The 13,278-nt window shown below is 36.7% G+C and overlaps 1 protein-coding gene across 2 annotated transcripts in view; it reads right to left on the minus strand.

The window, feature by feature from the left end:
- The window catches only part of DENND1B (DENN domain containing 1B), a 244,903-nt gene that overhangs the window by 150,820 nt on the left and 80,805 nt on the right, over positions 1–13,278 (minus strand). For both annotated transcript variants that reach the window (XM_027774545.1, XM_027774546.1), the window contains 2 exons: positions 7,900–7,949; positions 5,828–5,947 (listed from right to left, as the gene is read on the minus strand). In XM_027774545.1, coding sequence (XP_027630346.1) covers positions 5,828–5,947; positions 7,900–7,949 — 170 coding nt within the window. The remainder of the gene's footprint in view (positions 1–5,827; positions 5,948–7,899; positions 7,950–13,278) is intronic.

The following is a 13,278-nucleotide window of genomic DNA, read 5'->3' on the forward strand; positions in this document are numbered from 1 at the left end:
ACTCCCTACTGTTAGCTTGTTTGCTGGAGGCTGAATTATCAGTAGAAAATCTTCATTTCTCATGTGCCCTGAAATACCTAGTTCGCAGGAGCCATGTGGAACCTTCTTTTGAAGGCCTGGCCTCTTCTGCCGCTAGCTTGTTTGCTGGAGGCTGAATTATCAGTAGAAAATCTTCATTTCTCATGTGCCCTGAAATACCTAGTTCGCAGGAGCCATGTGGAACCTTCTTTTGAAGGCCTGGCCTCTTCTGCCGCTAGCTTGTTTGCTGGAGGCTGAATTATCAGTAGAAAATCTTCATTTCTCATGTGCCCTGAAATACCTAGTTCGCAGGAGCCATGTGGAACCTTCTCTCCCGCTGATTTTTATTATCATGCTTAGAGTTCCATATTTGTAGTTTATCCATCTAATGATAACACTTCAGAATTTCAGTAAAGAGAAAAATTGATTGAAATTATTTTTGGTCACTACAAAAGGAGATAAATACTGAAGTATACAAAGTAAAGCAATTTGGGAGAGTATCCTTCTAGACTTTTTAGTAAGTATATAAAATCACTCAATCTATAAAGATGTCTCTACTTGTTAAAATATGTACATATATAACTTGATCTTTACAAACATAAGAATATGCTATACATATTACTTTGAATTTTTTTAATTTCACAAAATAAACATTTCTCTAAGTCAGGGTATGTAAATACATACAAATTTTCCTAATAGTTAACCAGCTATTGTATTCATTAATTTATCCACTCAAAAAGTATCTAGTAAATGTAGTAGAAGCTTATTATGTGCCACTACTGTATACACTAAAAACAGGAGGGACAAAACCCTGCCCCCATAGAGGCCACATTCCAATGGGGGTAAGTAGGCACCAGGGCATGGGGGAGGGGGGCAGATTGGGGGGAAATACCATACTATACCTTCCTATGAAGGGAAATGCATGTTCTCACACTTTTTTAATTATTTTTTAAGCTGACAGATGAAATTATATGTGTTTATTGTGTAAAGCATGACATTTTGAGTCTATATACATTGTGGGATGACTAAATCTATATAATTTAACTTTTTTTCCTACTATAAACTATGTTGTAATAAATAACTTTGTTCACACTTTCCTCATTACTCATGGGAACATTTCTGGGATTTAAATTCCTAAAGCTGAAATTGAGTCAAGGACTACGGGATTTTAAAAATCGGACAGATATTATTAAATTTCCTTTCAAAAGGTTATGTCATTTTATAGTCCTACAAACAGCACATAAAGTGTGTTTTCCCTCATGCTTATTAAAAAAAAATATTTTTAATTCTGTCAGCCTTAATGTGCTCGTTTCTTTTACTTTCAGAGTTTACTTTGGGCTATTTACATTTCCTCTGAAAGTCATACACATGCTTTAATTATTGTTTTTCCTATTAGGTTCTTTTTGGGGTTTTCTGTTTTTGTTTTCGCCATAAGATATGTGTGTTAGCTAAAGAGAGACAGAGGGAAAGTGATTAATCACTCCTAGGGGGGAAATGGTCAAACCTCAGTCCCTTCTTCATTCTCTTCTTGGGATTTTGGGCACACACACATGTGCTCGGCGTGTTTTTCAGGCCACTGGGCCCCGGGACTTGAATTGCAGAGTTGGCCATATGGGACCTAGCACCTTAACCACCAAGCCACCTGGCCCAGGTTCTTTCTTTCCTTTTTTTTTCTTTTTTCCTGTGTAGGTGTTATTAACTCTCTGTCACATTAAGTATAAACATATTTCTAACAGTTTATTACATGTACTTAAACTTTTATTCAATTTGTCACCAAATAAAAGCTTTCATCATTATGTTGTCACATAGGCAGATCTTTCTGGTTTCAAAGATTTCATTGTTAGGCATATAAAGGTTCTTGCCAATACAGTAATTGTTTTAGAAGTCAATGATATTTTCTTCTAGTACATTTAGAGTTTTATCCTTCCTTTCAATGTTTATCATGGTAAATCTAAAGTGAAGGAGCACAAACCAGATAAACAAACCAGCAACAAAATAGCATTATTTCTTTTTATAACACACTGATTATAGCTTACAGATAGATTATTTACCTCTCCATAACAACTTTCTGAATACAGTGAATTCTACTATATTTGAATGCCCTGTTCACTAGTAAAATTATAATAAACTAATTTATTGCTAGTCTCAGAATCAGCTGTTATCAAAGCACAACTTAGCAGACTGTATTTCAGGACAAAGGTGTCATTAAAATTTTAAAGCCATAATAGTCTTCTAATTTAATAGGGAAAAACAAACTGGAAGAAACAAACTTTGTTGATTTAAAATTTTCCAGGGCCAACAAGTGGCATGGTGGTTAAGGGCACTGGATTCCCACATGGCTGACTGAGTCAGTGTCCCTTCCCTTCCCTAGTGGCTTGCTTTCTCACTTTCCCTCTCTCTCTCCCTCTCACTCTGTCCCTCTCTGGTCAAATTAAAATAAATAAGGTTAAATAAAATAATTCTTTAAAAAAATTTTCCTGTATGATTCTTTTTATAAAGCTTTTACATCTGTTTCTTTCCTACTAGAAAGCACTGCGAAATGAAAAAAAATATATAGAAAAAAATCATTTTTAAATGAAAGATAAAATACCAACAATATTTCTTGTGAAAGGTTCTCTGTGCTGAAATACATGATTGTACTTTTGTTTTATTATACTTATATAATATAACCATATTTTCTGCAGATAAAACTCTTCCTAATGCAAACAGTACTGAAACATTCAGATGTCCTTCCACATACATGAGTTCGAGAACCACAGATTAGACTAATTTAACTAGTGTAACTGCTTTAGAATTGGTTTCCTACAAATTAATGACAGCTGGATTGCAGATATGGACACCATATTAATCTTTTAGCCATTTAACAAATAGCTATAGCTCATATTTAGTGTAAATATGTTGAAATAATGATGGCCTTTTCCTAAATTTAAACAGAAATTCTTAAGAAGGTTTACCGGCATAATTACAGGGATTACTTTGAACACTCAATAATTACTTTTAAAGTATTAATACTTTTAATGTAGTCTGTACTAAAACAAAAGAAAGAGCTAAAACAAAAAGAAAAGTTCACTTTTAACTATAAATAATTTCTGGAACTTAGTGTGGAACTAGTTATATTATAAAATGAAGACTCAAATATCATAGAAAAATGATGTCTGTGACAACTCTCAAGTGGGTCAGTAAAAAAACAATAATATGAGAGAGAATTTGTATGTGCATTTGCATGCACATGCTAGCACAAGCATGCACTCTGAGAAAAAAGAAAATGAGGGAATAAGAAAGAGAAGCAATGATGTTAACATTGAAGCATTGCATTTAACAAAGCAATGGTATCTACGTGATGTTTATGCCCAAGTTCATTCTGTACCACTGCAACATTTTTGTAAATTTAAATCTTTTTTAATGGAAAATTACAAAATATTCATAGGAAAAAAATAAGAAAGCATATAAGCTTTGGTCTTTCACACCATCTTGGGTGGACCATGAAATTTTGCTCCCTTTTTTCTTTTTTTTTTTAGAGAGACTTTTGCTATAGGGCGAATACACTTGCCAGAGAGACAGAGAGAGAGAGAAAGCGAGAATCATCCTTCCAGGGATGGCCTGCTGCAATCCCTTATCTTAGATTTTCCTCTTGGGATTTTGGGGATGCACACACACGTGCCCTGTGTGAGGTTTAAGCCACCAGGTCTGGGACTCAAACCACTATCAACTACGTGGGAGTGCAGCGATGTAACCATTAAGCCATCTGCTGATTCCATTATGCTCCCTTTTAAACTGTTGCCTTTGAACTGTCAGCAAGCAGCACAATGAGAAAGAGAGTTTCCTGGCCCGTTCTCTACCCTGTGAACCTCAGTCCAGTGCCTAGCCAGGCTGTTCCAAGTTAAAAAAAGTCGGCTTACAGTTTGAAGTGTAACAATTCTGGATAAGGCATAAGTTTTAAATACAATTTTTTGCAAATGAAAAATCTGTGCCTAGAGAGAAAATGAAAGCACATTCACATTCTATGACTTAATAAGGGTAAGTAGTAAGTGAACAGAGAAGACATCAATTTTGTACAGTTTTCTTTGTAATATGTTAATTAAATGTTATTTCTTTTCCTGGCTCAATGGTAGTTGAGCAAGCAGTAGGGATAGTGCAATGCTGGAGACTGTGGGAAGGTTCTGGGTTCATGTCCCAGGTCTGCCTCAACATGCTGGGCATATCTGAGACCCTAGCCGGCTGCAGATCTGAGGGGAGCACTACAGGGTGAGCACTCTGTCAAAGATGCTTGTCTGTCTCTCTTTCTCTCACGAGGAAAACAGTTTTTCTGGGTTTTTTTTTTTTTTTTAGGTTTTTGCCATAGGGTATATGTACTTGCCAGAGAGGAAAAGTAAGAAGCTCTCACCTCCACCCCGGGGAGAGGATGGCCATGCTGCAATCCCCTCTCCTCCAGCCTCCTCTCGGGATTTTGGGTACACGCACACATGCACTCAGTATGATTTTCAGGTTGCTGGGTCGGGGACTCAAACTGCAATTGGCTGTGTGGGAGTCCAGTGCCTTAATTACCATGCCCCAATTTTTTTTTTAATATTATTTCTTTTCCTTAAGCATTTCGATGGACTCTAGCTTGACCAATATCCATATGATAACAACACTACAGAGTCTTATTTTTACAAACTATCTGGATGTCTGGTTCATCAGGACATAGTGTAGGGACACTAACTTCTAGAACTATTCTTTCTCAGCAGTCAGACACACAGGTCCTGGGTCCAGAGGAGGAGGCACACTCGGTGACCCACCCAGTCAAGGCTGGATGGTAAGGGATGGAGGCGGGAAAGGCCAGACCTGTGCCAACAGCGAGTTCCTGACACAACTAAACCCTTGCGGTCTAGATCCAGCTCCTGCTGCTGCTGGGGCGCTGCAGGCCCTTATCAGCAGGCAGTCAAATTGGAAATCAAACTTTATACAAAACTTCCTGAAATTTTAAACTTGGCAACATCTTTTAAAAATATTGCTAACATTATCATTTCAGCAAGGTTTGTATAACCTCTGAGCACTTCTTTCTTTCTTTCTTTCTTTCTTCTTTTTAATTTCATTTTATTTTATACATTTAATCACTGTACATCATTTTGCTTATCAGGTGAATTTACCCAACATGAATACACTTCACACCAGTCCATTGAGGATACAAAATATATTACCATCAACAGATAATAACCCATTGCTGTATCCCATAAATGTCTTGCCTCTCTACTTCCCTCTTTAATTTCTTTCCTTACACTGTCTCCCTTCTCCCACCCTTTCCCCACATTGTCTCCAGAGTCTATAACCATTTTTAATGTTTTAATGTCCTCTAGTCTCCAAATACTTCTGTCCAGGCTCACCAGTTGTAACCTCTGCCTTAAAGCAGCAATTAACTTTCAAATATCCAAATTCTGGTTTAGTACTAGAAAAGAAAACACATTGATTTAATAAAATGTTTTCATCCTATTTAATATGTGAAGCTCATATTTTAATTATTTCAACCTATATCTTAACATTTAATTTTCAAATATAAGTCCACAAAAATGAATCTTTAAAACAGTCAACCTTTAAAAAAAAAAGAGAGAAAGAAAAGAAAAACTACCACCATGTGATTGAAAAATCTTTAAACCCAGTTTATACTATAACTAAAAGATAAAAAAAATTATTTTTCACCAAGTTGGATTTAGAGGAAATGTATTTTAAAAAATGGAGGTTTTGCTTTTTATCATCACAAGTATTATAAAGCACAAAAGAAAGATATAGTTCATCTAATTTGCATCCATTTTCTTTTACTACAAATACTCACCTAAGAATGCATAAACAAATTTGGCCTCCTGATGTTAGTCTGCAGAATCCAAATCTCTGTTTACTTTCAATGTCTGTCAGTGCAAAGGTAAAGTGCTGTCCAACTTGATTTTGAGACACCCTAAAATACAGTAGAACATCGTGAAACACTAAGCCTTGTATGACAAATTCCTTACAGAAAAGTACAAGCAAGGAGATATTTATACATGGAATTGGTTTCACCTTGCCAGTCAGCGGGTTCTGGAAGCTAGAACTATGCTCTACAACCAAGTGTGAAATAGGTAAACGAAATCAGGAGTCCAACATCGAAAACAGTTATAACACCTAGCAGACTAAGTGAGTCAGCATACACTAATCCCTTGCTAGGGAATCACAAAGCAGTCTACCGTAAGTTCTCATAAGGCTAAAAGTACTCATAAAATGTTCATAAATTATCAAAACGCTAACCCAGACACTGCAGAAGCAGAAAGCTAGGCAGGATGCCTCGTCCCATGCAAAACTCCAACTTATCCTAAAACTGCCTGTCAGCAAATCATGCTGCTGTGACATCTCTGGTGGCTGCCACCAACTCTCATGTAGCTACTTCTGTTGATATTCGATCCAAAAAGTGCCTTACAAAATACTCTTGGTCTTTTTTCTAGCATTGTCTTTTGGAGTTATCAATACACTTGTGATAAATTTCCAAATACAAAGAGTAAGATTTCTAAAAGAGAAAAAGAAGCTCATGGGCGAAACAACAGAGAATCCTAGCTGATTTCGAACCACAAATCACCCTGTCGTAATATGTGTGCCATGCGGTAGTGGAAGAGGCAGTACTCAGAGAAAGCACTTACTTTGAATATTTCTACTTAAAATATATGAATGCATTTCCTGGTAACTGGCTATCATCTTGCCATTAGAAAACTATAATGGAACTTGGTCTTTCTTGTTCCAAAATAAAATACCTATGACAGCTAAACTTCGGTTTTGAAGCCATAGGGACTGTGAGAAAGGGGGAAAAAGAAAATCCCTGCCAGGATACTGATAATACAGTTTTGTATTATTTGTTTGCCTTTCAGATGCTGAACATTTAACAAATCCATTTTTTAGCATACAGTTTTTCACCAACTCCTCTCAACTTCAAAGGAAAACCTCCAGTGGTCAATGTTCCCTCTAGTGCTCAAGGCTCATAACACCCTTCTGTAGCTTTCCTTCCTCTACTTGATCCTCACTATTGATCTGAAAATGCAGCTGGGGGAGGGGCATGACTGAGTCTCCATAACTGAGGTAAGAGTATCATCCATCAGCGGTATGCACAGGTATCAATTAGCCCATCCATTGGAAGGCTTTATCTCTAATATTGTAAAATTTTAGAGTCTCGCTAATCTGTACTTTAGCAAAATATTTTTCTAAAATAAATTTTCTTTTAAAAACCCCTCATGCCACACTCTTAAGAAAACTGATAATAGGGTGTGAAAATCACACAAAAAACAATAAATGACCTGTTACTGTGCTCAGAGGGCTACACAGCCCATGCAATTACGACTACATACAAGTAGTTCATTCAGGGTTTGTTCAGTAAAGTACAAACATAATGAGATTCTCAGAAATGCTAGGAGGGTTTCCCGTAGCTTTCCATAATATCGCACTATTTCTATGAAGCTATTCTTAGGAGACAACCAGCCATGAGTTTTACATCACACAGATGGTCTTTTCAATTAGGATGAAGTGAGACAGAAATCAGGATATACACATCTAATTTTAAAAGACACAATTCAAGGGCATATTAATATTTTTTTTCTGTTAGGGCTTATAATATGTGTCTGAAGAATAAAGGGACAAAATAGATCTTCTTGGTCGTAGTGCTTTAAGACTTCTCCTAACTGAACACAGCAGAGAAAACAAAAGATATAACAATTTCAAAGGCTCCTTGATTCCAAATATTATTTAACTTTAAATCTTCAGCTATTTTTTTTTTTTTTTTTTTAGGAGCAGTGAAGGTACATTTCTTTTTAATACGAAAGCACATATAACCATTTTAAAATCTGCACTAAGATAAGCTAAAAGGATCTTAAATGAGGACTTATACTGTACCTTTCAACGTCAAAGGGGAAACAGAACTTTGGCACGCTCTGTAGCACTTCCTACAAAGGCAAGGTGGGGAGAGGGAAAGCTTTAGAACATTTTGTAAAGATGCAGTTAAAACTTTGAGGCATTTTCTCTCGCTATATGTATATTAAAAAAAGAAAGTTACATTTTTTTTTGGTAAGGAAAATAGCACAGGTTCCTAGACTAAAATAATTGATTATTAAAAAGGAATTAAGTTTTGTGCTTTGGCAGATTGCAGTGACAATGCCACGGGAGCCCCAGGAGGGAAAGGCCTGGCCTGAAGGGTATTAACACCCTTCACATCCCCGCTGGGATTCCCTTCAACAAGGCCATATGGATTTTACAAGAAGCACCGCACCATATGGGTAAGCTACGTCTGGTGCTACTTGTACACAGACTAGCCATAGGGACTTCTGACAGATCCTGGCTCGAAAATATAAATGTTGTTTCAATTAAAATGCAGGCAGAGAAAAGGGAATGAAGTTGGCAGCAGAATGCATTGCTGAGAGACATAACAACTCTACATGTCCCATAGTCAAAGGATTTTTTTAAAAAAGGAAGAAATTCTATAGCTAAAGAAATACATTTCTATGTTTCAACTCTTGCTACTCAGTTTTATCTTAAAGGACACTCTTTTAAAACGTGCATGTCTTTAAATTAAAACATAGCCCCTATTTTGGGCACTTTTATTCTAAGAATTGCCTAATATGAAAATCAGTGTTTTAATTAAACATAAAAAAATAACCTGATTGATTTGGAGATCTTCCAAGAGCTTATGGTCATTTTCAAATCATTTAAAATCTTCTAGAAATCATATATGTTAACTATTATAACAAAAGCAAATGATCATCAACCATTTGTGATGGACACAGATCTGTTTTCTTATATCTGAAAAAGTAACTCAAAATTAACTCTGATTCAAAAATTAAATTTTAGAATTGAAGACAACATCATGCAAGTTCAAAGTCAGGTGATTAAAAAAAAAAACTGGAGCAGAGATTTATAAGGACATTTTCTATTAAAAAAAAAAAAAGCCAGTATATTAATACAATAGTCATCCCCCAACCAAAAAAAGAAAAAAACATCTTACCTACCACCTCTTTACCAATAAAATAAAACTTATATCCAACGAAATAATCAATAACTAAATATCTCAGACCTCTATATAAGCATTATTCTTCTGTCTTAAAGTAGAATTTCTTACACTCTTTTAAAATACAGACTGTGACAGGTATTCATAAAAAAAATAAAACATTGTAAAAAATCACTATCCCAATACCGATCCCTACGAAAACTTCAAGAGAATTCACTCACAGGAACAGAGAGAAAAACATAAAATAAAAAAGCAATCTCCTACCCTTAGAACAGGGTACCTGGGTTTGCTGATGAACATGTACTTTTAAAAGTATAAGTAGAGACTTCGTATTTAGAGAAAGATAACTATTTTACTTCTGTAACTGTTTTATTAATTAAAAAGAGTCACAAACTTAAAGTAACTTCAATTGCTTAAACTGAAATAAAACGTTCATACAAATGAGAGCAGTTCCTTTTCCCCTGACCATTGCTGAGTCTTATGCTGTCCAGAAAGGCCATCACCACGCTTAATACACATATGCGCACTATTCAGGTACCCCCTGCAAAACTGTCCACAGCATTTCGGCCACAATAAGGAACATAGACTCAAAACGCAATGTCTGCCTCTAAATACGCCCAAGTCAGTAATACATTTCACATCGATTTTAAGACTCAAATTAAGAAGGCTTCCCAGTTAGTTGCTCAATCTTTCACACCCTCCCCCCTTCTTCCACAAGCAACGCACATGCACACTTCTGCAAAACAGCCTCAGCCCGCTTCCCAACTGGCAGAAGCATCCCTCAGGGGACAAGTCTTTAAACCTCCGCACTCTTTAAAATTCAACCAGCCAGCAGGTCTATAGACTCGTGTATAAACAGTATAGACAAAAAACCCTCTCTCGGCTTATGTCAGTGACAAAGCAGCTCAGCAGTTGACTGTCTCTCCCCTGACAGTAAAAGCTGGGCTTACACAGATCAATAGCTGGAAGTCCTACCTAGCTCCCAGGGCTCGGTTTTCTTCCTTAATTACAGGTGCTATTCAAACTGAAGTTAAAGAAGAAAAGAGAGCGCATTGGAGGGAGGAATAAAATACCTGCAGCTAGCTTTTTTTTTTTTTTTTTTTTTTTTTGGATCCTATCATCAACAGTATTAATTGCAAATTGTACTTCTGCATCTACTGGGTAAGCTTTCAGAACGGCCGATGTTCCTACCACAAAGTGTTTGGATATGCCACACAGACACACACCTTTCTAGGGTGGCATCAGCAGATGATAAAAAAGGTTTACGATAAGGCTCTCCAGAAGTTATCAGTTCTCCCTTTTTCTATAAGCTTCTGTTTTTGAATAATTTTTCTTAGCCAAGAAAAATAATTTGGGCTTCATCATCCTCCTTACATTGCAAAATATTTTATTCTCATACAAAAAGAGCATATTGGCTAATACATACAAGCAATAATAACAGAAATAACAAAAGAAATGAAATGCAAAACAATGCCCACCAGAATACAAGGAAGCAATAATACATATTTCTACGTACTCCCTCCCTAAAAGTACATCTGCTATCATACTAGTGACTGGAAACAAGGCCTGCTAAAACATTACACTGTTTTGGTTTTTTTTTTTGGTCCCATATCAATCAATCTCAAATAATAAGCATTATAATGAAATCGATCTTCCAAGAGAGAAGAAAGCAAGCTGCTCGTTTCTAGAGTGGTGTCTTACCTCTTTATCCCAGGAGGTTACCATTTAGCACTACAAACTGATCAACTAAAAGGGGAAATAAGCATTTAAGAAAGAATCTAGTCTAAGAAAAACACTAAAATCGGTAAACATCCTGATGAAGTTCCATAACTACAATGATCTTCAAAATTCTCTAAGATGAAATGAGAAACTGGAAATGGTTTTTGCTCCTTCCCAATCGCATCTTCCCCTGCTCTGCACTGAACAGTGGTGCCCTCTACAGTTCCCTACGCCCCTCTCTTCTCTACTCAATAAGGCGTATCTACCTAGAACGTCGACACTTGCAGTTTCAACTATGACTACTCTGTCTCTTAGAGTCTAGGCATTTCTGTGAACTCCAGGATTATAGATCTATTTTCTGTTGTCACTTTCTGAGGCTTTCTAGATATCTCGAATTCAGAATACACAAAACAGAAGCTCTTCACTTCCTTACTGCCCTCATCTGCCCAGCACCCAAATCAAATCTGTGGTACTCATCCAGACCCCTCTTTTTCCCTGAGCCCCACAAGTAAACATTAACCAAGTTCTCATTCAGCTTCATAACTATCTTGTTCTAGAGGGTTCTCAACAGGAGGGCGGGGCTGGACAGGATTAGAAGAAAGATGAGCCGGTGTTAGAATCACTTGCTTACACAGCAAAGCCACAAGGATACCAAGTCTTTAACTTCAAGGTAACACCCTTTATTAAGAAGTAAGATTAACTGTATCAGTTTAGGGTGCTTAACCCGCATAAGAAGTAGTTACATTCTCAGTTCCAGAAGCAACGAGGGGCACTTGTTCAGGAATCCAAATTCTGTCTTCGTCAAGGACATAGGAGACTTCTCACCTGCTGAGCCTGTTGGCTTCGTCTTCTGCTATCTCCTCTCATGGTCTCCAAATGAGCTGCATGAGCTCAGCCCATCCCAGAAGGCACAGCAGTGTCCACCCTTCCTGGGAGCCTCTTTTGATCAGCTGGGAAACCCTTCCCCAAAGCCCCACTGCTGACTTTCCCCACATCTAATAGCACCAGGGTCACAAGCTACTCCTAAACGAATCTCGGACAGGGGGCACAGTTAGTTACACATGGTCCGCTTACCTTAGAGTAGGTACAGGAAAAGTCAGAATTAGTTTTACAATAACTGAAATGCAAGCAATTATAAAGAAACTTGAATGAGCTGTCAGATCTTCTTCCTTTAGAATCCTCACAACAGTACTTATCAGATAATAACTAACACTAAACTTCTCAAGAAAAACATGACACAGTATTATATGAGCACAGTTTTCAAAAAGCCATGGTCTTATCCATATGAATAATATTTTCGGAATCATTTTTCATCAATAATGGGGCTACTTGTTGATTTGAACCTAATTTTTCACAAACCTCATGAATTTGGAATATCATCTCCCCAAATAAGTGAGAATTAGCTAATATTATGCATTCATTCAATGTATTTGTGTTTTATACAAGGAAATAAAAATAGCTTATTTTTCCCCTTAAAATCATGCACTAAGCTACTTATCCAAGAACTGAGATTCTCAAACTGTTTACTGAAATAACCCAGACCACAGCACACTCACAGGGACCTGGCCAGATAGTTTACGTCTTCGAGGGAAACAGGATGCATGGTATTAAAAGCAAGAATTACACTGATACGGTAAAGTACCAACAGCCGCTTTAAGCATCATCTTCTCGCTTTCTCTCTTTTTAAGTGTCTTGAACTTGGAGAATGTATTTTAAAACTTAGAGAAACGAAATAACTATCAAATAACTGAGCCAGATGTAGAATTTTTCTTTCAGCTTTTACTTGTATGTACTTTTTCAGTTAGAAATAAATTTCTACTTTACCCTTCCTCTTTAAATTGGGAACGAATTGTAAGTCTGAATTCTGGTACTATGATTGTTTATAGCTTGTTCATTCTGAGCAAGTTAGAGTTTCACCATCAAAAGTTTCAAATGAATTTTTATTATTAGAATATTTAAATAACCTCCAGGAAGCAAACACGCCCTACTATAATATAAAAAGAAATGTGCTGGAAAAAAAGGAAAAAGAAGAAGAAACGTGCTGTGAGATATAAATCTCAAGAATTTCCACTGCGTGTTCATCAGTCTTAGGGGGTGAGATCTCTAGTCCACCCTCATTTCAGCTTGATCTAATGCTAATGAAAATTCCTAACTGGAAGAAACACAGAGAGACTTACTAAAAAAGACAAAAAAATGCGTGTTATGTGTTTACAATGAGAGAGAATATGGGTTTGGTAAGGTGTGATACATCTAGTCACATCATTCATATAAAAAGCATGAAAGTGTATATATAAGCAAAATGCTCCCCAAAGTGTTCTTGTCAAAAATCCTATTACAAACTGCCTTTGAATGTTTACCCCTAGTTTAAAACTATTAGCTTTTAAGCAAGGATTTGTATAGCAGTTTTCTGGAGCCAGCAGGTGGTGTGGTGGTTAAGGTGTTGGATTCCCACATGGTTGACTAAGGTTCAAGTCTTGGATCTGGCAGCTTGCTTTTTCACTTTCTCTCTCTGTCTGTCTGTCTCTCGCTTTCACTGTCAAGTTAAAAATAAT

The sequence above is a fragment of the Tupaia chinensis genome, unplaced genomic scaffold (genome assembly GCF_000334495.1).
Source record: "Tupaia chinensis unplaced genomic scaffold, TupChi_1.0 Scaffold000453_1, whole genome shotgun sequence".
Lineage (NCBI taxonomy): Eukaryota > Metazoa > Chordata > Mammalia > Scandentia > Tupaiidae > Tupaia > Tupaia belangeri.